The sequence below is a fragment of the Balaenoptera borealis genome, assembly GCF_965194805.1.
Source record: "Balaenoptera borealis genome assembly, chromosome: 4".
Classification (NCBI taxonomy): domain Eukaryota; kingdom Metazoa; phylum Chordata; class Mammalia; order Artiodactyla; family Balaenopteridae; genus Balaenoptera; species Balaenoptera borealis.
This window is the reverse complement of record NC_138861.1, coordinates 150,285,341-150,310,748: the sequence shown is the minus strand read 5'-3', so window position 1 is coordinate 150,310,748 and position 25,408 is coordinate 150,285,341. Positions and strand designations below refer to the sequence as shown.

At 57.0% G+C, this 25,408-nt stretch overlaps 1 protein-coding gene across 6 annotated transcripts in view; it reads right to left on the bottom strand.

Annotated features, from left to right (window-relative positions):
- GAK (cyclin G associated kinase) overlaps nt 1-25,406 on the bottom strand; it is a 52,576-nt gene extending 27,170 nt beyond the window's left edge. For 5 of the 6 annotated variants that reach the window (XM_082389881.1, XM_082389882.1, XM_082389884.1 and 2 more), the window contains exons 1-11: nt 25,144-25,406; nt 15,131-15,192; nt 14,331-14,390; nt 13,335-13,449; nt 10,189-10,331; nt 6,867-6,992; nt 5,783-5,872; nt 4,322-4,457; nt 3,978-4,090; nt 2,360-2,432; nt 691-814 (exon numbers count right to left, since the gene is read on the bottom strand). In XM_082389881.1, coding sequence (XP_082246007.1) covers nt 691-814; nt 2,360-2,432; nt 3,978-4,090; nt 4,322-4,457; nt 5,783-5,872; nt 6,867-6,992; nt 10,189-10,331; nt 13,335-13,449; nt 14,331-14,390; nt 15,131-15,192; nt 25,144-25,288 — 1,187 coding nt within the window. In that variant the 5' untranslated portion in view covers nt 25,289-25,406. Of the gene's footprint in view, nt 1-690; nt 815-2,359; nt 2,433-3,977; nt 4,091-4,321; nt 4,458-5,782; nt 5,873-6,866; nt 6,993-10,188; nt 10,332-13,334; nt 13,484-13,689; nt 14,301-14,330; nt 14,391-15,130; nt 15,193-25,143 lie in introns of those variants that run through there. The other variant, XM_082389886.1, reaches the window with a different exon arrangement.
- Between the last annotated feature and the right edge of the window lie 2 nt (nt 25,407-25,408).

The window sequence follows — 25,408 nt, the reverse complement described above, 5'->3', positions numbered from 1 at the left end:
AACTGAGTTTCTTCTCGTCACGTAAGGTCACATCAGAGGCAAAGCACACGGGGGCCACGGAGCCCACCGACAGCAGCACACACACGTGTGCACGCACACGCTAGCTCTCACACACAACACACGTGTGCTCCCATGCACGCACGTGCTCACACGTGGGCACACTCGTGCACAAACCCGTGGGCTGTTGCCTGTGTCGCCAACAGTTGTGGACACGAAACAATGATCACGGCACAAAGAAAATGAGGCCAAGGCCCACACGACTTGTGGAGGACCACGGGGCTCACAGACACGACAAACCACTGCCCCTGCCCCTGGACGAGGCAGGTGACACGTCAGGGGTAACCCCCAACGCTCCCGGAAACTCCCTGGTCAAAGCCGAGACCGCTCAGAGGACGGCACGAACAGGTTGTGTACTGTGGCCACGGTCTCCGTGGACAGGGCCCCCTCAGGGAAGGGATGCGGCTGGAGCCAGCGTGTCTGCTTTCCCACCGTGCTCCCTCCACTGAGGGGGAAGAAGCGCAGCCGGGGACCGATGGCTGAGCCCACGCAGGGGGGCCGGGCTGGCGCTGAGCACGGGCCGCTCACCCACAGCCCCAAGGGCGGGTTCGGCCAGGCTTGGAGGCAGGGCTGCACCCAGGGTTCCGAAAGTTCACTGCAGAGAACCCACGAGCCGGCGCGCCCTCGACTCACTTGGCAACGGACTGGATGACCTTGGAGGAGGTGTCCTTGATGTTGGTGAAGAGGCGCTCGGTGCTGCCCCGCAGGATGTCCAGGAGCCCGCCATAGGGCTGGTCGTACTCGGCGACCACCAGGCCTGCAAGCAGAGACGAGCCTTAGGATGTGGCAGGGCCCGCCAGAGCCACCAGCACCTGCAGCGGCCACGCGTCCCCTGACCCAGCCACCAGCGCTCCGCATCCGGGCGCAGCGCCCGCGGAGCGTGCAGCCAGGCACCCCGGGCCCTCTCGCAAGGGCAGGACCTGGACACCATCGGCGGGCCGGAGCCTCTGGGCGCACGCGGGCGCCCCTGGCTCCAGGACGTTCACCCCACTCACTCTGAGCGCTCGCTGGACACCAGCAGGGACCTCACCACTGACAGACACGTGCCAGGGCCCAGCCAGGGCCACCAGCCCGCCCCCGAGGTACGGACACGTCGGCACACACAGAGGCTGCAGACGCACGGCAGAGGGGAGAGTGTGGGAGCAGGGCCGTGCGGGCGGCCCCGGCCGGGCACAGGAAGGCCACGGGAGCCGCAGCTCAGTGGGTCTGCGGCGGAGCGGCCTCCTGGCCACCGCCCTGATGAGACTGGAGCGGTGGCCCACGAGGGCTCCGAGACCCCAGAGCCCTGGGGTGCGGGCTGCCGCGGTGGCTGTGGAGGCGCAGAGAGCGGGGGCGGTCTGCGGCCTCTCCGCCACCCGGGCCCTGCCTGCGCGACGCCTTCGCCGGGCGCCCCACGCGTGTGCACGGCATGGTCTCGTCTCGGCGCCTCGAGGTGGCCCCATAGCGCTGGTGGGCAAGGGGCCAGGACACGGGCTGGCCAGTTGCCGAGCGACCCCCGGGGCCAAGAGCTGCGGGAGGACCTGGGAGGTGGACTCCGTGCCCCAACGGTGAGGTGGGCAGCGGCCCCGGGGGCACAGGGCAGAGGCAGGTCCTGGCAGGACTCCCGGAAGTTTCCCGGGCCGGGGCGCTAAGCCCTGGCTGCAGCCCACCTCCCGGGACACACCGCGTCGCACCAGCACTGGGCGCCCAGACCCGCCCAGCACGCCGATCGGAGCGCGAACCTCTCAGCAAACACGCCCGAGTCGTGAGAAAAGCCCACCAGCCCCACTTGTCCTGCTGCCACAACTGTCTCCCCATCTGAGCCCCTCTTCTCAACCAGCGGACTCGGACCCTCTGGTCCCCGGCCCCCCGCACGGCCGCTCTATTTTCTCACATACCCCCTCCCGATGTGCCGCCCTCACGGTCGCTGTGGGCTGGCCGTGGAAGGCGCACCCCCACTACCTGGGCAGGGGCCGTGCTCACCAGTGACTTGTAGGGGCAGCTGGGCCCGAGGGGCCAGAGGCCGAGGCGGCCACACAGGCAGGCACCCCATAGCCCTGTGGGCCAGGTGCCGGGGCTCGGAGGACCCGGGCTGCCCTGACGGCACGGGGAGGGGACGGCCAGCCCTCGGTCTCTGTCCTCCTTCCTTGTTCTAAACCGCAGCCTGAGGGCAGCCCCGCTGAGCTCTGGGGGCGCTAGGGAGCCGTGAACCTGAGATGGGTCCTGGGGACCCCAAACGTGCAGCCTGCCTCGCGCTGCCGGGCCCCAGCCCGCAAGAGCAAGACTGGGTGCCCGGCGCGCGGCAGGCGCGAGGAGTACTCACCTCCACCGCAGCCGCTGCCTGTGGAGCCCGCAGGAGGGGCCGCGTGCCCGTAGCCTCCATTCTGCTCCAGGAGCTGTAAGGATCCCAGCGCAGGTCAGGCACAGCGCACGGCGCCACGCGTTTGGGGCACATCGCTCCCCGAGTCCACCCTCCTCCACCTGATTTACTACAAAAGCCACGCAGGAACCTCCCAGTGTCTCGACAAATCTTGGACCCCAGGGCCGATCCTCGGGGTCGCCCGGGCGCACGGCTCCATCGCCTTAACAGAGGCGGCAGCCGTGAACGCCGCCACCCGCCAAGGCCACAGGCTCTGCCGTCGACACAGGAGCCGGGTGGGGTGCCGCCATGCAGCAGGGCCGCAGGCTGCACAGCGAGGCGCCATCTCCCACGGGCCAAGCCCGAGGCCGGCGCCGGCTGCTGCAACGACACCAAAACCTTTGCGGAGACTTGTGGCGCCCTTGGCGATGGGCTAGGCCGACCCTGGGACGTCGGTGCTGCGCTGAGCCCCACTCGAGTGCCGGCCTCACACTCGTCCCACTTTAGGTACGTGTAGCTCCACAGCTGCTCTGTTTATAAGTTATATAGAAGTCGCTTTGCGGTTTCTCGTGGGGTTTTAAAAAACGTTCTTTTCACCAGGTTAACGTTTTACCACGTTAGGCTCAGCAACAAGATATACGTGGTGTGGCTTCTGTGCCCTGTGGTGCATTGGAGGCGACCAGTGTTAATAGGAACGCTCCACAGGGTCTTACAAGCAACACACAGGCTGGCGTGAAGCAGGTGTGTCTGCTAGACCGACCGTGTCTTTTCCTCACAGACCCCCAGTTCTGTGGTTTCATCAGCTACGTGACAGCACACAGCCTCTCCCAAAGCGACTGCAGGCCGCCACACCTCCTCCGAAGTTCCAGGGAACGAACGCGCCCCGAGGCTCGTCGGAGGATGCGTTGCTGCCTCGGGCTCTCCTGAGTCCTTCCCCACACGCCCGTTTATGGATTCAGCCCCATCTCCCATGCGGTGCTCTCCTGGTTTCAGAGTCTATTGGGGCCTGTGTGCCCGTGCTGCCCCGTGGGCGGCTGGCTTCTCTCCCCGCGAGGCCCCGGGCAGAAGAACCCTACAGAAGGGGTTTAACGTCTGACCCGCAGGCCCTGGGTTCTAGAAGCGCTAAGAGCACAACGTGCTCACGAGCCCCACTGCCCACTGGCCTGTGTCGTTCCATGGGCATCTCCACCCACACTGCGGAGCAGGGCCAGCGGCACACGTGCAGACTGGCTGCCCCCAGATTATGGCCCCCCCTTCGCCACCGGAGCCTCTGCCATCCACCAGGGGCACACGTTTTCTGTAAAGGCCACTCGGCAGCCCAGGCTGACCTGTGACGGCTACCGGCCTCTATGAACCGCACCTACTGGGCATCTGGGTCCGCTTCCAGCCCCTGCCTTCCAGCCCTTCCCCCGGCTCTGCTTCGAACTCCAGAGACCCCACATGGCGGCACACTTCTCCTCAGGCGACCCCGCGGCCTGGGGGCTCCTCCATGTGCGAGGGCCGCGAGCCCCGTGGAGCTGGGTCACCCGGCTCTAAAGCGGCGTCAAGACAGTGGGACCGCAAGCTGCACGCGGAGGCCTACCTCGGTGACGGGCGACTTGGGGTTCACGCTGCGGGCGGCCGCGATCTCCTGGAGCTGGTTCACCAGCTCCGTGATGGACAGCCGCTCCTCGGGGTTGACCCTGAGCATGGCACCTAGGGCAGAGGCAGCGTGTGCTCGTCCCGTGGGCGCCGAGGCCGGGGTCCTGGGCGGCAAGCACCACCTGCTCTGCAGGGGCTAGGGACCCCGGAGGCCCCGCGTTTTGCTTACGTTACTGATTTTAAAAGCAAGCGAGGGATGACAACGTGAGGGACAAAATCGCCGGAAGCAGCCACTCGGGACGAGTGTTCACAGGGGTGCCGGGGACGCCGGCAGGTGGGACTTACGGATGAGGCCGTGGAACACGGAGTAGCGTGTGTCGTCGGCAGGGATCGCGTACTTCCCGTTGACGATGCGAAGCTTCGCCCCGTCCTCAAACGGGTGCTGCCCGAAGCAGAGCAGGTACAGGATGCAGCCCAGGGCCTGCGGGAGATGGGCAAGGCCTGCCGGGTCTGATCTGTGCCCCCGCCCATCTGGCCACGGTCCACGCTTGCCAGGCACAGAGACTATCCTGGTCAGAGCGGCCAACAAACTCCAACCCTTCGCTCTGATCAAAAGGTCCTTCCAAGATGCAAAGCTCCTACAACCCAGTGTGGGGATCTACCGGCCGGCCGGCTGTGCGGAGGGGCACGTGGCCGGGCGACTGCAAGGAAGGTGTCCCCGCCATGCTTCTCTGGGCTAACGTGAGCGCTGGGGATGAATCTGGGGGCTGGCGAAGCTCCACGGCGTCGGCCCTGAACCCAAACGTCAGTGTCCCCGCCATGTTTCCACCACAGCACCAGCCACGGGAGCATGGTGGGGAACCAAACCCGACCAGTGTGTTGGGGGAGCAGCCCATTCTGGGCCCAGACCAGGCCAAGCCCCGGCGCCGACTCCAGACCCGCCTTCCAACTCCCGCGTGTGTGCGTGCACGTGGTTCTTGGGCTGGGACGGGCTGAGGGCGCCCACCTGGGGTTGACCAGCTCATGTGTGTCAAAGAGTCTCCACCGACCCCCAGGACAGGGACTCATATCCACGGCGGGGCTGAGGCCGGACTCGGGCCTGATGGGCCTAGACCATGAGCCTCGAGGCGCGGGGGTTCAGGGCCATCTGTCCCTGCTCTTAGGGACACCAGGGAGGCCGCAGGACACCTCAGACGGGCAGGAGCAGTGCCCTGTGCTCGGCGCTATGCTCCCCGAGCTCTGTACCTGACTCTGAACCAAGGGGTCAGCAGATACCCGCTCAGCCAGGCCCCACACTCACCGCATACAAGGACTGCCCTCCATCGATGGGACATGTTCCAGGAGACGTGAAGGGTCACCCCAAGTGTGTGGCCTGACCTCACTTTGAGACCCCCTGCAAGGCATCAGGCCCGGCCATCGCTCCGGCCATCACCAGGTCAGCATATAGCTGCAAGGCCATCTGGGAGGTCCTCTATCTGGCCACACGAACTGTGGCTTCATGAACCCCCCGCCCCGTGAAGGGGCTCCGACCAGTAGAGCTCAGGCCCAAGGGTGCAGGAGCGACCTGTCTCAGGCCCAGAGCCCGCGCAGCACCTGCACCCATTCTGCTACCCACCCCCCGACCCCACCCCACCCCCATCAGCACATCTCCGCTAACAGCATCACAAGCGCCGTTGAAAAAAAGGAAGAACAAGCAAAGAGGAAAAGAGAAGGGAGGCTGAGGGGACCAGCAGGCTGGAGCCTGCGCCCCAGGGCCTTGTGCCAGCTGTGGCGGGGCTGCCCACGCACTGCGGGCAAGCGGCTTACCCAGATGTCCTGCTTCTCGCCAATCGGAAAGTTCGAGTACAAGTCCACGATCTCCGGCGTCCTGTACATGGGAGTCGTGTTCCTGGTGATCTAAAGAAAGGACACAAACGTATCAGAGGAAAAGTCACAGGCGAGCGATAGCCGCTACGTTGCATGGTGGTCCCTGCGCCGCGGCAGTCGGCGCCCGCCAAGAGCCCTGGCCCGGGGCGGTCCCACGAGCGGCTGGCTCTGTGGCTGGGCCCCGCCGGGAGGGGGTCAAGGAACATGGGGGCCAGCACGAAGCATGTCTGGGGCATTTCCGCGCCACAGCAACCATGGACACACAGAACCGTGACCCGTGAAGAGAACGGCGCCCACAAGTCCTCGTCAACAACGAACAGGTGGGGGCTCGGGGCACCAGGTGCGGGAGCGGGACGGGGGCGGGGCCGTGCAGCTCTGCGGATCCGCCCTGGGAAACGTGACTCAGAGCCCCACCAGGCGGCTCCAGCCTGGCCCCCGCTCACGCGGCCAAGGCTTTCCGCCCCCTCAATTCTGCCCACCACCTGGCAGGGAACGCGTCTGCAGCCCCGAGACGTGGGCGCGTCACTGGGAGCGCAGGTCCTGAGGGACAGCAGGGCGCGGGCGGCCAGGAATAAACACCTGCCTGGCGGAGCCTCCACCCAGCGCTCCGCTTCAGGACCCGGCTCCATCTCGGATCGCTCTGTCTGCTTGTGCGGCCCCTGTGGGCTGCTTACGTGCATGGGCTGATGGTGGCACCCTCCCCCCCCGGCCACGGCCCACCCGTCTCCCCTGCGGCTCCTGTGGGAGCTGCCCAATGTCCCTTGAAGGTAGGTTTTTACATGATTTTTTAAATTGCTGCGTTTGGGATAATGAAAAAGTCCTGGAGAGGACAGAGGTGCTGTGGAGACGTGAAAGCACTGAAGGCCACTGAACCGCGTGCTTAAAAGTGGCTAAGGTGGTAAATTTCATGTTACATTTTTTGCTACAACAAGAAAAGGCAAGGCAGAAACAGCCAGGGGTGGGGTGCGGTGAGTGAGGGTGCTTCCCGGGCCTCCCGAGCCCCCCGGCCCGGGCCCGCGCTCACCTCCTCCTCCACCAGGGCCCGGCGCTGGGCGCTCCAGCTGTAGTCCGGGTAGTGCGATATGGTCGTGGCACTGCCGAAGTCGCACAGCTTAATGGTCCCCTGGTTACTGAGCAGTAAATTTTCAACCTGCGAAGTTCCAAAGACGGTCTTTATGAACTCGGGGTGCAGGCTGGACCGTGGACACGCATGGGGCGTGGCGCCCGGTGGGGAGAGGCCCTGAAGGCAGAGAGGCCAGGAGGCCTCCCGGGCCTGGGGACACCTCTTTCTGAGCAAAGTCGGTGCATGTACCTCGAAATGGGATGCTCAGAGAAACAAACGGAAGTTAAAATCCACGACAAATCAAAGATAACTTGACCTAGTAACGTAGGATATACAATGAAAGCCTTTAAAAAACTTAGAACATGAAAAAAATGAACATAGCATTTAAAAGTAATCAAACACATCAATAACTAAAGAAGAAATCTAACTAAAGATACACAAAAGACCTCTTATTCAGAAACTGTGAATAAATGAGACGAATTTTTAAATCCAAGACAAACAGGGACCCAGACTGCACTCCTAACAGGAAGGCACAGACCCACCCACGGCTCCGTAAGCCAGGTCCCACCACCAGCCCACACGCTAAGCGTGGCTTTATTTTTTGAATGGTCAAAAAAATTCAGAAGATCGGGATTCCATGACCCAGGTGAGGAGCAGCTTTACCGACCCAGCCACACCTGCTCGACCCAGCAGCCAGGATGTGTGCAGTCTACCAGCCCCGCCCTGGGGAGAGTCAAGGCAATTCCAGTCAGAAGCTGGCAAACTGATTCAGAAATTTACAGGCCGACCCCGCTTTACTGAGCTTCTTACGCAGAAGGGTCTGTGGCCGCCCCGCGCCAAGCGAGTCTGTCGACGCCTTTTTCCAACAGCATCTGCTCACTTTGGGTCTCTGGGTCCCGTTTTGGTAATTCTTGAAATACTTCAAACTTTTCCTCATTATTGTATTTGTTATGGTCTCTGTGGTCAAGTGGTCTTTGATGTTACTGCTGAGACTCGCTGAAGGCTCAGACAATGGTTAGCATTTCTTAACAACAAAACATTTTTAGTTAAAGGGACGGACACTGTCTTTTGGGCATAACTCTGTTGCACGTTAATAGACCACAGTGTCACGTAAACGTAACGTTTAGATGCGCCAGGAACCAAAATGTCCAAGTGGCCCCTTTGCCGCAGTCCCCGCTTCACTGCACAGGGCTGGAGCTGAGCCCGCAGTGTCTCCTTGGCGCCTGGGTGGAGACACCAGGAGCTGACAAGAGCCCCACGGTCCCAGGCGACCAGGCGCCTGCCCATCGTGAGCTCTGGTACAGAGGCCAAGGAGCACCAGGGCCAGGACCCACCGACAGCCCCCCCACGAGGCGGCGCTGTGGGAAGGGGCCTTGGATGCCACCCGGCCAGGGTGCTGAAGACCCCCACGACAAGCCCAGGACGACTCACCCCCAAACACAAAGGAATGACCAACAGGGTGAAAATGCAGCCGGAGGAGCGAGGTCAGCCCCACCTGCACTGACACGGGGCTGCACCACAGGACACCAGGTCTCCAGGAACAGGACAAGACAGGACAAAGCCCGTCATCAGAAAGAAAGCCCAGTGGAACCCACACAACTGCTGAGACCAAACACCAAGGGCCGACCAAGCGCGGGCATGGGGGCCGCCTTGAGCTGCAGTGGGACCATCCATAGCAAAGACACGCACCCTTCAGCACCCAGGGACAGCAGTGTCCTGGGACAAGGGCCACCGGGGTGCAGAGCGGCGCGCTCACCAGGAGCACGGACGCAGGGACGGCCAGGCACAGCGCCGTGGCCCTGCTCGGTGTGGGCTCCTGAGATGGACGAGCCTCAAAGCCTTGACGCCGAGCAAATGGACTGTGGGGCTCCACTCCCACGACGCCCCAAAGAGCAAAAGGTAAGTCCCACTGAAGAGGACGCAAGTGCGCAACTGCTACCAGCGGGTGACATGCAGCCCTGGGTGTGACACGCGTGTCTGCTACATCCCTGTGTCCTTCCTGCCCCTCCACAGGGCGCCACTTGAGGACTCCCATCCTCGGGGAGCACTTGCAGGGAGCCCCCCAGCGGGGCCGGCTGCCGTGGACCCGGGCACTGAGGAGTCCGACCCAGGCTGAGCTCTCGGACACAGATTCTTTAGTGTCCTCCTTCTAGTTTTTCACTTTCCTGAGACAGAGAAGAAAGACAGCTGCCCCACCCCCACCTGAGGACGGCACTGTTCCAGACCAGCAAGGACACCGGGAAGGCTGGCTACCGACGGGACATGAGGGAAGTAGTACAGAGGTTTCTGGGAGGGAAATGGCATGTCTGGGGTCTGCTTTACAGTGTTTTTAGCAAGTAGGACTGGGGAAGGGCGGGGAAGGTGGGGAAAGGGGTTGGTGTGCTGCTACCCTGAGCCATGGTCAGAGTTGGGGCACTAGCTTTGTGGATGTTGGATTACTGTTAAAATCAGGCCACAGACCAGGAGAAGATACTTGCAGCACATGTAACTTAAAAAAGACTGTTGTAAGAATGTACAAAAACTAACCAACAGGACTTCCCTGGGGGTGCAGTGGTTAAGAATCCGCCTGTCAACACAGGGGACACGGGTTTGAGCCCTGGTCCGGGAAGATCCCACATGCCACGGAGCAACTAAGCCCGTGCACCACAACTACCGAGCCTGTGCTCTAGAGCCCGCGCGCCTAGAGCCCGTGCTCCACAACAAGAGAAGCCACCACAGTGAGAAGCCCGCACACTGCAACGAAGAGTAGCCCCCGCTCGCCGCAACTAGAGAAAGCCCGCGCAGCAACAACGAAGACCCAACGCAGCCAAACGTAAATAAATAAATAAATAAAACAGACGACAGAAAAACGGCAAAAAAACAGCCACTTAACTGAAGAATAAGGGGAATAAGGGCACTGATGACTATAAACACGGCAAAAGCATTCAACATCATTAATCAGGAAAAGACAAAATCACTAAGAAGCCCCCCGACCAGGTGGCAAAATGACAAAGGGCAGCTCCACGCGCACACAGATCCCGTGTGTGCACTGGGATGGGCATGCCAGCACCCCGGCAGGGAAGCACCCCTGCCCCCGCACCAGGCAGCAGGCCTCCTGCCCCAAGGCGGGTGCGGGAAGGGCGGCAGCGAGCGCAGCCCAGGGGAGCGGTCACCCACTCCTGGCTCCACACTGGGTCCCGGTGCCCATGACCACACCCACGCAGGCGACAACACCCAGCAGAGCAAGAGGGGCTTCATCTGGACGGAGGGCTCTTGTCCCGCAACGGGAGCGTGAAGGCGGTACCTTGAGGTCTCTATGGATGATGGGCGGCTTTTGTCTGTGCATGTGCTGCACCGCCCTGCACGTCTGATAGAATATCTTCAGGACGGTATCACACGAGAGCGGACCTTTAGATTCAATTTTCTTTAAAAATTCCACCAGCTGCCCTAAAAGAGACAATTAAATTCACATCACCACGGAGCCGTAAATGCTACGCCCGCCCCAGGCCCGCTGCCGTCCTGAGCCCACCGCGGGGGTGGGGGGGGCGCCGCCCCTCCCTCCGGCGGTCACCAAGCCCCGCAGAGGAGAGTGCGACCTCCGTCAGGGCCACAGCGAGTCACAGAGCCCCGCGTGGGAGCGCCTGCCCAGACACCAGCAGAGGCCTCTTACCCAGGGAGCCCATCGTGACGCGGCAGCTACAAGAAAACCCACCACGAGTGCGTATGTCTTTGCGCATGTCTCTAAGGAAATAATCACCGTGTTTCCTTAGGTAACAACGGTCCTCCGCTGTTAAGGAGAAATCTCCACACTGAACACGCAGACAACAAGGAGTGCGGCGTGGGGAAAGCACAGAAGTGGAGAGCGAGGCTCTGGGCCCCCATCCCAGGCCCCAGGACGCCACCATCAGGGCTCCCCACCTCAAGGTTGCTCCTTCCTGTCTCTGAGGCCCAGGCCCCAGTCCTGCTGTAACTGGCCGCAGCCCAAACCAGTGAAGCCGGCCGGCCCCCTCCGCGGCAGCTCCCTCCACGACCGTGTGCCGCGTGCCGTCTCTGCAGGGCCGGCCTCCACGGCCGCCCCCTCCCTGGTCCAGGCCTCAGGCTGCCTCGGCTGCCATGCTCCGCAGCTCAGCTTCGCACGCTGGGGCCCGCGGTCGCACTCGATGCAGCTCCAAGGGCGCCACCACACCTACAGGCCCCACAGTCAACTGGCGCTCGGCCCCTCGCCCTGCGACCCTGCCTCCTGCCGACCCGCCAGCTCCCAAGCCCCTGCCACACCCTCCTGCAGCTCCCGGCACAACCGCGCAGCCCTTCCCCACCCGACTCTGGACTCGGGCTGGGCTCTGTCTGTGCCGTGCCCTAACCCTAACCCTAACCCTCAGCGGGGGCAGGGGGCCCACAGTAGCGATGGGGCCCCAAGGGGTGATGGGCCCTCAGGAACAGACCGCCAGCCCCGCAAGATGCAGACAGGGCACAGGCCCCACGAGGTGCTGCCGAGGGGTCTGGAGCAGGGATGACAGAGCGACCGCCAGGCTGTCTGGAGGAGCGGGGACGAGACGGTGCATGCACGAGGTCAGGGTTCACTGGCCTCTGACGTTCAATGAGAATTCAAGAGCGGTCTTTCTAAGGATAATTTTGTAGGTGGCACAGCGGCTGAGAGGGCACCGCGGAGGACAAGGCGGGGGTCCCAGGAAGGGGTGGGGGCTCCTGGGGCGTGTATCCAGGGTGGCCACAGCCAGACCAACCCTCAGCGGAACTGGTGCCCACGTGCCCCTCCCCCACCACTCCCAAAGACCCTGCGGCGCCTGGTGCTGGCACCGACCACCGTGCCTAGCGTTCAACCTGGGCCTCGTGCGCTGGCCCAGACGGGTGGTCCCGGCAGCACCGCCATGACTGGCACACTCGCTGAGGTCGCTGCATCGGGGCCGCCCCCGCCTCAGGCACCACCCACAGGCCCGCACTCCTGAAAGGCACCCACGGCCTCCAAACCCAAGATCAAAGCGACGCCAAAGCGCAGCGAGCAGCTGAACGACAGGCGGGGAACGCTGTACATGAACCTCGGTTCTCTGGAGACACCAAGGGCCCAGAGAGGGCCCTGTGGGACCCGCGCGGCCCCCGCCGCCCCGCGCACCGAGAGCCTTCCAGAGAGCGCGTGTGAACGTGTGGGGCACCAGCGCGGGCGCAGCAGGCTCACAGGAACGGACCCTGCTTCACAAGCTCCCACGTAGCGCTGTCTTCAGCGAGCACGAGTCCTCTTGCAGGTAAAAACCAGCGACGCCAACCATCCATCAAGTGGGAGAACCAGGCGCCAGACCTGAGCTTGGCGAGTCGGCACTCACCAGCTGTGGGAACCGAGGAGCCAGCACGTGACTGGATCCCGAACACCGCTCCCTGCCGGAGCCCGGAGCTCCCATGCCACCCTGTCGGAAAGCGCTGTGCGCCCCAGGTTCTGTCTTATCCGCTCAGGATGGGGACCCCCATCCCCCTCCACTCTGGGCGGCGAGACCCCCGGTCCCCCTCCGCTCGGGGTGGGGGTTCTGTGCACCCTGGTTCCCGGCTGCAGTCCGCAGCACCCCCTCCCCTAGCAGCCCTGACACCCCGTCTCTGCTCTTCTTCGCGGCATGACTACTGCGCTCACGGCCCCCCACCCCTCCTCCTGGGACACTCCTTGGGGGCAGTGACCCCTGGGGTTGCTTCCCTCCTGGGTAGCCGCCTGCCTCAGTCTCCCCCACTCTCCCCTGGCCTCGTGGCGGCCCCACACGCGCTGCCTGTGACCGATGGACAAGCAGGACGTCTGGTGGCCCCTGCCCCGACTCCAGGCCCCGCAGCCAATCCTCTACGCCCGCCGGGCCTCACAAGTCCTGCCCTGCCCCTTCCATCCACGAGCCCCAGGACGGGCTCCGGCCACCTCACTCCCGCTGTTTTGCCCACACGGGTCCAGCATGGGGCAGACGCTCAGTGCGGGACGAGCCGAGCCCGGCCCTCCAGGCGGGGGGCCTGCTTCCGCCGCAGACAGAGGCTGAGCCCACTCACTCTCCCGCTCTGCCCCTAGAACTCTCCGGAAGGCATGGGCTCCCCGCTGCCGTCAGTGGACATGGGAGTCCTCCTTTGAGAACACAGCAAGTGCAAGTGTGACTGCCTCGACGCGGGTGAGGTCGCAGCCTCGGGGCCGGCGCAGCCGCTCAAGCCCACCTCCCCGGCCTCATCTGACCGCTTCCCGACTGAGGCGGCTTCCTGCTGCCCAAGAGCCCTGACAGCACGCCTCCACCCCTTTCTTGGACCCAGCTCTGCCCTCACACCCAGCGCGGGGACGAGGGGGGGACGCAGCCTCTCGAAGAGCTCCCACCGGACAGGGAGCCACGCTCTCTCCGTGACAGCCACCATGTCTCCGGGAGAGAAGACCCCGGGAGCATCTCTCGACTGCTGGGCGGTCCCGAGCCGCTGGAACCTCACCTCTGCAGAGCTCCATGAGCAGCAGGAACTCGGCCTGCCCAGTGTCCGACTCCTCTCTTCCGATTGACGCTGCAGAACAAAACTGGACAATATTTGGGTGGCCTGAAAGTTTTTTCTGCAGGTGTCTTGTTAAAGGAGAATGCGTAAGTCTGCACGTTTAAAAACAAATATATACATACTATTAAGACACTAAGGTCAGAACACTGAATCCAATCAGTTTACAATCTTACCGCGTCAGAGCAGGCAGAGGACAGGGAGCAGGTGGGGGGCAGCCAGGACGGCAGGAAGACGCAGGAAGGAGAGGGAAGGGGCGGGGAAGGTGGGGACGAAGACCCCCACCACGCTGGCCACGCACCTGACCACAGGCCGGGCGGGACAGCAGGCGGAGGGCGTGGCACGTGTGAGGCTGCGAGAGGTGAACGAGGCTACTGGAAACCCCGCGAGGTGAGGACCCTTGGGCCCAGGTGGCCGGCAGGCTCGCAGTGGACAGAGCTTCGAGACGGAAGAGAACAGATTCTGACAGCCAAGGGCAAGACCCCAGTTCCAGGAGAACACGTGCGGGAGTGGAGAGCAGACCAGCACCAGCCCCACAGACCGACGCTCCACGCACGGACGCCCAGGGCCCGAGTGCTCCGGGCAGGGCGAGAGGGACTCGGGGGGCTGATCAGAAGCGACACAGAGGCCCATGGGAACCAGGCCTGGCGAGGGCACCGTGGGCCACAACAGGTCACGAAGGACAGGCAGAAGGGCAGAGGCAGGGGGCTGCCCACCCCCGGCTTGGAGACCTCTCAGCAGGAATGACAACGCTCCCAAGGCTACAAATCTCTTACCATCACCCTGAGAGTGAAGAAGAAGGAAGAAAACTCCTTCCTACTAGACACGTGCTACAGCTAAGTCCAGTGAAGCAAACACGGAGAGGGCATCACTGAGCAGCCTCTCGGCCGCGGTCAACCACAGCTAGACGCAGGCCTCCCCACATGACCAGGAAAAGGATACCATGAAACACACTTCCTGAATGATGGCTCTGTTCTTCTCCTCTTCGTTGGACAGTAATCTCTGTACCAGGAAATAACATACGAGCAAAGAGTAGAGGCTTTATCTCTGTGCTCTGTACCCAAGAGAACAAACACAACACATCTAAGGGCTCCCCTGCCTATGTTTTAACATCTGACCCGCAGAGAAACTTGACAGAAGGTTACAGACCCTTGGAAATGGTCCTTTATGATCCAAGGACATAAGAAAAACCAAAAATAGGAGGCTTTTCTCCAAACAGGCTAGAGGAAAATGAGAGATGTGGGTCCAGTTCTGGATGCCAGAGTCCAAGTGCACACCGCCAGCTCGGCCGCACCCGAGACAGGCCACTGCCACCACAGCAGACAGGCCCTCTGCGAGTCTCAGGACAAGCTAGCACGCGTGCCCAGCACCCCAAGTGGCCCGGACGCCCCCTCCCACCCCACCCCCGTGACCCTTATTTATAGATACACTGTGAACGCTGTTTTACACGAGTGGCCTTCAAACTCCTGGTATTCGTGGAACCCTTACTTTGGCAGTTCTGACTCCCTTCCCCCTGGCTGCCCACTGAGTCCCTGCCCCAAAGTTGGAAACCACAGCTTTATAGTCCTCTAAAACTGCTGAGGCTTCACCATCAGAAGAAACAAGTAAAACAAATAGATACAGACTGCAAAAAAGAAACAAACTAAAGAACAGGGATAAATCTCTGAAAACACTGTCACTTAGAGACTTATTTCCTTTAAAATACACCAACACCCACAAAAACGTTTGTCACCCCTTATTACCTTCAATGCATACTCTCTGCCACTTCCCAGATCTTGAGCTTCATACACAAATGCAAACCCTCCTGAAAATTAGAAAAATATACGTCAGTTCAGTGCTGTGATTTTATTTAACATTAAGCTTTAAAAATATCTTTACTAAGTAAAATACAAACTGGACTTGTGGCTAGCAGTTTGTTTTCTGCAACAATGATGGCCCCGATTTATATAATACTGCCTTCTAAATACCCTGCTTCACAGGAAGGAAGCGAATGAACATAGGAGTGAGATCAATGCGGGAAGATCAACACAACTGAGGCCAGTTCTATGAAAACAAATAAAAGACTAGTACCACACATGAATGTGGATGAAAGAATTCTTAACAAATCATTAATTCTAAATAAAATAAAATGTTAACAAATCAAACTCAACAACATGTAAAAAAGGATAATACATCACAACTAAGCAGAGCTGGTTTAATCAATGTAATTCAATTGTTTTTAGTTTAATTTGCTTACTTTTTTCTAGCTTCCTACAGTGGAAAATTTCATCATGAAATTTAAAACTCTCAGCAAACTAGGAACAGAAGGAAACTTGCTCAACCTGATGAAGGGCATCTCTGAAAGACCCACAGCAAACATCACTTGGCGGTGGAAGACCAGATGCTTCCCTCTAAGATCAGGGACAGGCAAACGCGTCTGTTCTCACCACTGCCATTCAGTATCACACTGGAAGTGCTGGCCAGTGCAATCAGGCAAGAAAAGAAATAAAAGGCATCCAGATTGAAAAGAAGTAAAATGTTTTCCTCTGCAGACAAAGGATCGTCTATGTAGACAAGCTTATACCTACACCCCAAAAGCTACTATCAGTAATAAATGAGTATAGAAAGGTTGTGGGATGCAAGAGCAACATACAAAAAAATCAACTTTATTTCTACAAACCCTAAGTTAGGCAAAGATTTCTTAGATATAAAAAAAAAAGTATGATCCATAAATGAAAAATATGATAAATGTACTTCATTAAAGATGGTTTTACTGATTTCTGGAGTACACTGTTGAGAGGGTGAAAAGACAAGCCCCTAACTGGACTTTGCAAATCACACACCTGGCAAAGGACCTCTATCCAGAAAATATAAAGAAAATCCAAAGTTCAGTTCAACAACATTTTAATGAGCAAAATATATGAAAAGACACTCAACCAAGATAAACAGCTAGCAAGTAAGCATATGAAAAAATGTTATGTCATTATCCACCAGGGAAACGCACATGTAAACAAGGATACTACTATACACCTATTAGAGCATCTAAAAATTCTTAAACCGACCTACCAAATAGTGATTAAGGTGTGGAGCAACTGCATGCTTATACACCACTCATGGGAACGCAGAATGGTATCATCATTTTGGAAAACAGTTTGGAGATTTCTTTAAAAGTTAAACATACGCCAACTCTACAGCCCTGTCATTACACTGCTAGTATTTACCCGGGAAAAATAAAAGCACACATCCACACAAGGAGTTGTGCACGAATGTTCATAGCAGCCCCATTTGTAATTGCTCAAACTGGAAACAACCCACATGTCCATCAATAGTGAATGGATAAACCAATCACCCCCGCACAGAACACGACTCATCAACAAATAGGATGGAACTATTGCTAACATGCAGCAACAGGATGACTCTCAAAACAATTATGCTGAAGGACAAAAATCAGGAAAAAAGAGTATATGTATGTGTACACATGATTTCATTTATAGGAGACCCTAGAAAATATAGACTAATCTACAGTAACAAAAAGCAAATCAGCGGTGGCCTGGAGGTTGAGGATGGGAGGAGAGGACTGTAAGGAAAGGAGGAAAACTGTGGAGGTGATGGGTTTGTTCACCACCTTGATGACAGTGACAGCTATGTAGACATATACATACACACACATATACATATATATATACACACACGGGACATATTTAAAGTGTTTTGACATATATGCAGAGTTACTGTACGTCACTTTTATCTCAATGTAGCAGTTAAAAAATTAAATAATAAGTCAATATAAAAAAATAGATGAAAGGAAATGAAAATCCAGAAAACAGAAATAGAAAAACAGATGGCTTCACTGGTGAATTCTATCAAATAGTTAAGTGAAGAAAGTACAACCACCTTGTACAAAATCCCTGCTAAGATAAGAGAACATAGTTCCCGGCATATTTTTTGAGGCAAAGAAGACAATAAACATACAATTACAGATCAAAATCACTCATTAACAAAGAAATCAAAAATCATCAGAAAATGCCAGCAGTGATTCTGACAATACATGGTAAGGATAGTACATTATGACCACGTGGGATTTACCCCAGGGATGCAAGGTTGGTTCAATACTAAAAAAGCAATCACTGTAGTACACACTACTAACAGACAGTGAGGGCAGATCACCTCAACAGACACAGAGAAAGTATTTGTCCACATGCAAAATCCATTCATGATTATTTAAAATAGTAAAATTTTAAAAAAAAGTTCAGCAAACTAGGAATTGAAGGAAACTTCTTCAATCTGAGAAGTGGCAACTACAAAAAACCGACAGCTAACACGAGACTTAAAAGTGTTTTCTTTCTAAGATCAAGAACAACGCGAGGATGTCTGCTGCTCTCAGAGCATAATACAACATTCTATTGGAGAGCCTAATCAGTGAAAGAAGGCTAGAAAAATAAAGAGCAGAAAGGTCAGAAAGGAAGAACTAAAGCTGGTCTTGCTTGCAGATGCTAAGACCGTAAAGCAAACAATCCTAAGGACACTACCCAAAACTCCAGGACCAAAGGGCCACCGCAGCAAGGCTACAGGTCCTCTGGAACATCTCCTGGCCTCTGCCCAGCCCCAGCACTGGTCCTCTCGGCTGCGGCCGCACCCACACTACCGTGCTTCCTCCAGCGCACCAAGCCCACTGCTACCCAGGGCCATTCCACTCGCCACAGCCCTGCACGGGCACCCCTCGCCTCACGGGCACCCTCGCCCCGGATGCTGGCCCAACTCCCCCTCTCGCCACTCAGGCTCTGCTCCCCATCACCTTCCTGGCTCAGTCCTGTCCCAGCCACGCCCTATCCCCAACGCTCTTCCTTCTTCCCAGCACTTTCCAATACCTGACGCTCTATTACACATTCATTTGGATACCTGTTTACTGTCTCTCCCACTAGGCTGCAAGCTCAGTAGGCAAAAATGTCATCCAGCTTGTTCATGTCACCAGCACTTAGGACAGAGTCTGACATATAGTGGGCAATCAGAAATGTGTGCTGAGCAAATGAGATCACAACGACAAACTCTTCAGCTATTAAAACAGTCACGGGCTTCACTGGTGGCGCAGTGGTTAAGAATCCGCCTGCCAATGCAGGGGACACGGGTTCGAGCCCTGGTCCGTGAAAATCCCACATGCTGTGGAGCAACTAAGCCCGTGCGCCACAACTACTGAGCCTGCGCTCTAGAGCCCGCGAGCCACAACTACTGAAGCCCGTGCACCTAGAGCCCGTGCTCCGCAACAAGAGAAGCCACACAATGAGAAGCCCGCGCACTGCAACGAAGAGTAGCCCCCGCTCACCGCGACTAGAGAAAGCCCACGCACAGCAACGAAGACCCAACACAGCCAAAAATAAATAAATTAAAAACAACAACAACACAGTCACTTGTATTATATTTAACACCCCCAAAAGCAGGGCTATGCACTGTCTGTGAACACAGCACATGCAGAGGAAACAACAGATGAGCAGGAAGTACACGCGCTGAATTCATGGTGGTAGCTGCCTCTGAAGAGAAGCAGAGAAACGCAACCAGGGGGCAGGGGGTCAACAGAACCTTTAACAACATCTGTGATGCTCCACTGTTCAGAAAAAGTCTGGAACCAAATACGACTCTTTTTTTAAAAAAGCTAACATTTATTAATTCTGGATAGCAGGGACAAAGGTGTCTGTTCTGTTCTTATTCTTTCTACTTTTCTGCATTTTTCAAATTTTTCTTATTTAAAAAAAAAAAAACCCAATTTCAAATTTTGTTGTATAGCTACAGTAATCAAGACCATGTGGCACTGGTGGAGGGACAGAGCAACAGAACAAAAGAGAAAAACCCCAGAAATAGAGCCACACAAATATGCCCAAATGATTTCTGACAAAGATGCAAAAGCAATTCCATGTTGGAAGCACTGTTTTTTCAATAAATGGTGCTGGAGCAACTGGACAGCTCCAGGCAAAACAAAGAACTTCAATCTAAACTTTACACCTTACACGACAGTCAACTCGGAGCATACAAACGCAAAACCAAGAGACAGCATAGGGGAGAAATCCTGGAGATGCAGAGCTTGGCAACGAGTTCTCAGACTTGACAGCAAAAGCAGGATTCAGGAAGGAAAAGTGATAGAATAGACTCCCTGAAGGTTAAAACTTTGGATCCACAACAGACCCTGTTCAGAGGCTGGAAGACAAGCTGCAGCCTGAGAGAAAACACTTGCAAACCACATCTGACAGTGGACTCATATCTACAATATAAAACGAGCTCTCAAAACTCAGCAACAAAAGACAATTCGAAAATAGGCAGAAGGCACAAAGAGACGTTTCTCCTATGGGGATGGGCAGGTGGAAATAAGCACGGTGTTAGCCTTTAGGGAAACACAAATGAAAACCCCAATGAGCTATCACTACACACCTGCTGCATGATCAAATGAAAACACAACACAAAATGCTGGCAAAGACTCAGAGAAACTCATCACGCTTTGTAATGGACTCAGCTTTGTCTCCCCAGAAGTCACGTGTTGAAGCTCTAACCCCCCCAATGTGACTGTATCTGGAGAGAGGGCATTTAAGGAGATAAATAAAGTTAAAGCCCTGACCCAACAGGACTAGAGTCCTTAGAAGAAGAAGAGACACCAGAACAGCTGAGGGAAAAGACCTCACCAGAGACCCTGTCAGCACGTTGATCTCAGACTCCAAGCCTCCAAAATCATGAAAATGAATTTGTTATTTACACCACCTTGTCTGCAGTTTGTACAGCAGCCCGAGCAGACTAAGACACTCACCAACTGCTGATGGGAATGTGAAAATAGCACAGCCGCTCTAGAAAACAGGTTGGTAGTTTTCTAAAAAACAAAACATGCAACTGCCATGTGACCCAGCACCTGGGCATTTATTCCAGAAAAATGAAAACACAGCCACACAAAAACCTGTACACGAATGTTTATAGCAGCTTTATTTCAAATAACCAAAAAACCTGGAACAACCCAGATGTCCCTCAGCGGGTGAATGGCTGAGCCAACCATGGTACATCCGCACCACGGAGTGCTCTGCAGAAATAAAAATGAACTAGTTACAGACACAACAACCTGGATGGATCCCCAGACAACCATGCGGAGCGAAAAAAGCCAATTCCAAGAGGCTACACGACGTGTGATTTCATTTATACGCATTCTTCAGAGGACAAATTAGAGAGGAGGACAGATTAGTGCTTTCCAGGGGTCCAGGAGGGGCATCTGGCTGTGAAAGGCACGAGGGATCCTCGTGGGGATGGACACATCCAATCCTGGTTGTGATGGCAACTCCAGTTTTTCCAGATGCTGCCACAGGGGGAACGGGCAGTGTACGCAGACCTCTCTGCATCTTTTCTTACAACTGCACAAGTCTACGATGACCTCAAAATTAAAAGTTTACGTAAAAATAGTAACACTAGCGTATAAAACGCACGAAGGAATGCCATGTTGGGCACTGCTAAGACAGTGCCCTACGCAGTCATTACCGTGAATGTTCTGGAATCGGGAAATGGCTGACCTCCTCTTCCCCACATATGGGGGGGGTGCGCGCACGTGTGTGTGTGTGTGCGCGTGTGTGTACGTGTGTGTGTATTATATAAAAACAGGACTCAGATCCAGAATAATAAGAAACTCCCACAACTCCTGTCCAATAAAAAATGGAAAAAAGATTTTAACAAACAGTTCACACATAGGAAAGATACACGACTGGCTAACAAGCGGGTGAAAAGGTGTTGGACAGTATCACGGGGAAAATGCAGATTCGACCACTGCACCCTCTCGAGAACGGGTATAACCACAACGATAGGCGCTCCTGAGCTGGTGGGGCGGAAGCTGGTGCAGCCACGGTGGAGAGGGTTTGGCCGTTTCATCTGAAGCTAACCCTACATCCAACCTAAAAGCCCGCACTCCACTCCTGGGCATTTTACCCAAGAGAAAGGAAAACATACAGAAACCTCATAAAAAATGTTGCTGGCAGCTTTATTCACAATAGCCCCAAATGGGAACACCCAAAGGTCCGTGGCAGGCGAGGCACAGCAAACTGCAGCAGAAAAGGGAACCGCACTTCAAAACCATGAAGCCGCCGGTGAGAGCACCCGGGCGCGACACCAGAGACACGCTGTCCCAGAAGAGGGGACTCAGAGCCAGCGAGCGCCTGGCCGGGAGGGTGACTGGGGCCCAGAGGCTTTCTGGGCTGACAACCTTCTGCACAGGCATCTGCTACACAGGTGCGTGCACTTGTCAAAGCACCTAAAGTCTGCTTCACCCCAGGTGAATGATGCAATTCACATTATTTTTAATAAAAGAAAACAGGCACAGCATGTGACCATGCAATTCCTGAAGGGAGCCAGCACGGCTAACAGGCACTGAAACAAGCTCAGACTCACCCATTAGAGAAGTGCAAACCAACAGAACCAGACACCACTTTTATCCACTACAGTGAGGACGATGTGGGGAGGCTGGAGTCCGGCAGGGCCTCCGAGGGGGCCGGTGATGGCCCCTCCCACGGCGCAGGGTCGCAGACAGGGGCGGGGTGAGGTGGGGCGTGGCGGGCAGGACAGCGAGCACAGGCCAGGGGGTGCAGCAGCATGGGAAGCAGGTCGGCTGATCTTAACACGTTTTCTCTCAGCATTGTTGGTAAGAAGCAGACACTCCTACGGAGCAGAATTCCAGGAGCTCCACTGCACACACGTGATCACTACCTACCCTACAGAGAGACGCCTGCCCATGCAGACGGCAGGCGGTGTCTCTGGAGGCCAGAGGGAGGAAGGAGAGCGCCCCCCCGCAGGGAGATGTCCCCTCCCCAGGAACCTCCCCGGAAGACACCCCCTAAGTGTCCGTTCCCAGGGCCACCTCCCCAGTGTCCCGCTCCAGGCGCTCATGCGCCAGCAGACAGACGTGCACTGGAGAAGTACCGCAGGCCTGGCACCACAGGTGCCCAGCGGGCAGGGCAAAGCCAGTGGCGGCCTCCACGCTCGGCTCCCACCTGGCCCCCCAGCGGCACCACTCCAGCAGCTTCTTTTACCTTGATTTCCTCTGGACACCTATCCCTCCGGGACACACCTAAGACGACCCAGGCCATTCCTGGGACCATAGCCTCCCTGGAGCTCCCGCCCGACTCCACCATCACCCCCCGGGGGCACTGGCAAGCTCCCGACGGCCCCGACCTCAGCACCGCCATGACCACAATCCACATGAAGCACCAGGGACTGTGCCCCGCAAGTAGCCAGGACCCCATAAGTACTGCTCTGGTGATTACTACTGCTTTATGCTGGGTGCTATCACCACGGTTAAAGGCTGACCTTAAAGCTGCCAACGTGCCAGTGAAGGGTCGGGTGGGCCAGCTGAGAGGGCGATCACTCAGGCACAAGACGTGGGCCACCTCGTCCCGATGGCCACAACCGGCCACCGAGCCTAAGCCCCTGCTGCAAAGATCCTGGTTATCTGTGCTCTGCAGTGTCCGAAGAGGAAAGGTCCCCTCGGAACCCTCCCTGGCAGAGAAGAGCGCACCTCACGAGAGTGAGTCCACAGAGCAAAGCAGCCCTACAGAGCTGGGCTGCCCGAGGGACCAAATGCTCCTAAGCAGTAGCGATCCATCCCCGTCATCCTTTCTGGCAGAAGGAAGCATGAGCATGCAGAACACAAAACAAGAAGAAACGCAGAACGCATCCTGAAGTCCACTTGGACTGGGCATCTCTGACGTTGTGGGGACTCCCAGTAATTTGCTTTAAAAAAGTGAAAATTTAGAACAAATTTTGAAAAGATTAGAAAGCTATCTGGATCACCCAACCCACAGTTCTGCCCAACAACCCATTTCAGACAAGTGCAAATTCCAAAAAGCTATGAAAACCAATGTTTTTTCCCTAAATCATTTGATAGCAAAACCTGATCTATTATAAACTCATCTGGGGCAGCACCTGACATGAACTGATGGGAGGCTTTTTGAAGACTTAATTATCCCACAGTGAGGATGCTTACTTACTTAATTACAGATATAGTAACACACTTGATTATGCGACACTTTCCCAACTCCCGCGGCAGTATCCCAGGACACACAGGATACACACTAGCTTTCTAAAACGTGAAGAATTCCGGAATTGTCAACATAGGCACCCAAGGGTTTTGGGTTTGGGACCTTCCCCATATTTATGCAAGACAGCCTGATTTCCCACAGCCTATGTTCTAAGGCTGCTATTTTATGTGAACGACTTCATACAGGTTTCTTACCATTCCAGTTCAGAAAAAGGCTTCACGAGCTTTAGAAGCTGTGAGCCGCCAGTTCAGTTTAAGGGGAGGAAATCTACAGTTCCTAATCGCAGTGGTGACTTTCAGCTCCTGACGTGCCCGGAAAGCAAAGGTAACAGGTGCTCTGCACAGCCACAGCGGCTGCTCCCCTCTCCTTGTTCTTCATCCTGGGTGTTAAGCCACAGGCAAGAGCTGCCTTCTCTCCGTGACCCACCTCCCATCCCACCCCTCCTCCCCCTGGCCCTGCCACTGCACCCAGCAGGGGTGCGTCCTCACCCTCCCACCTCAGCTGGGCCCACTGTCTGTCCACCCAGAGGATCCCCTGCGCTGCGTTGTCCTTTGGTCATCAAAGCCTGTGTCTTATTTGAACTTCCACGAGGCAGAAACCATGTACCGTCCACTGTAAATTTCTTAAAAGAATCAAAATACTTGCCTGGTATTTTCAGAATAAATGAATTGATCTGGGGGAACTCTCATTACTAGAGATACTGGCCCCTACCTCTGAAAGAAGAGCCTGAGGTTTTCTCACTAAATCACACCCCAAATCTCTTTGTTGCTGACAGTGGAGTAAAAGTGTGTTATGATGCTAAGGCCAGAACATCACCTCAGGCCTTTAGGAATGAGGGCACCAGAACAGTCAGCCAGTTTCCCACCTCCAACGGAGCACAAAGAGCAGCACGAGTGCTAATGCAGGGGACACAGCTCTGCCTCAGCACCAGCCCCAAAGCCAACTGTGTTCAGCTGGTAAGCACCAAGGCTAGGGAAATCTGCCATGCCAGACAAAACAGAAAAACCCAGATGAGGAACTAGGACTGCGCCAACACTGGTGATAAATTCTGGGTGAAGAAGGGAGAGGACGTCCAGGAAGCTAGAGAGAGCACGCGGAAACACAGCCGACTAAAGATGGACCAGCCCAGCCTGCAAGGTTCTGTTCCGATCACACCTGTTGGCTCAGCTTGCAGTAACTTCCGTGGGATCTCACACAGAGGTCGGGGAGCAGGACGCTCAGGTGGTAAGAGAGGGAAGCCCGGCTACCGGACACTGCGCTGTCTGGGCCAACACCGAAGGAGGGGAGGACTGCGGTCACCCACGCCGGAGTTCCTGTCACCCGAGGAGGGCCAGCCCTACGTCCACTGCCCCACTACCGCCCTCCATGCGAGAGAAGGGCCACGACTTAGACCCACGCCGCCGCACCGCCCGCCTCCGGACTCCAGCCTTCAGCCGTGCGGGGCTCCCTCGCTCCGCCCCTACTGTGGCCCCTCGCGCCAGGCCCCGCCTGCCCACCATTCCTTCCCGCCGCCACAGCCTCCGCTCCGGCCGCGGGTCAGCCCACACCTGCCGCCAAGACTACCTTGCCCCGGCCTGACCCCAAGCCTCCGACAAGGAAGTGCCCAAACCTAGGCCGGCCTCACCCTCAGCAGTGGCCTCCCGGCCGGCCGTGACCCTCGCCGCCGCGGCCATCCTCCCCCGGCCCTGACCCTCCCCCGGCCGGGTCCATGCCACCGGCCCCGGCTTCACCTTCGGCCAGGACCCGCCGCACCCGCAGCCGCAGCTCGCCCATCTCCACCGTCTGCCCCACGAAATCAGTCTGGTCGCGGCCGGCAGCACCACCCAGGGAGCCCGGGCCGGCCAGGAAGTCGAGCGCAGACTGCAGCAGCGACATGGTGGCGTCCCGCGACGGGCGCCGGACAGAGGGCTCGGGGTCCAGCCGCGTCCGGGTCCACTCGGCAACCGCCGGCCGCGAACCGGACCAACTTCCGCCCGACGCCGCGACGCAGGGGCG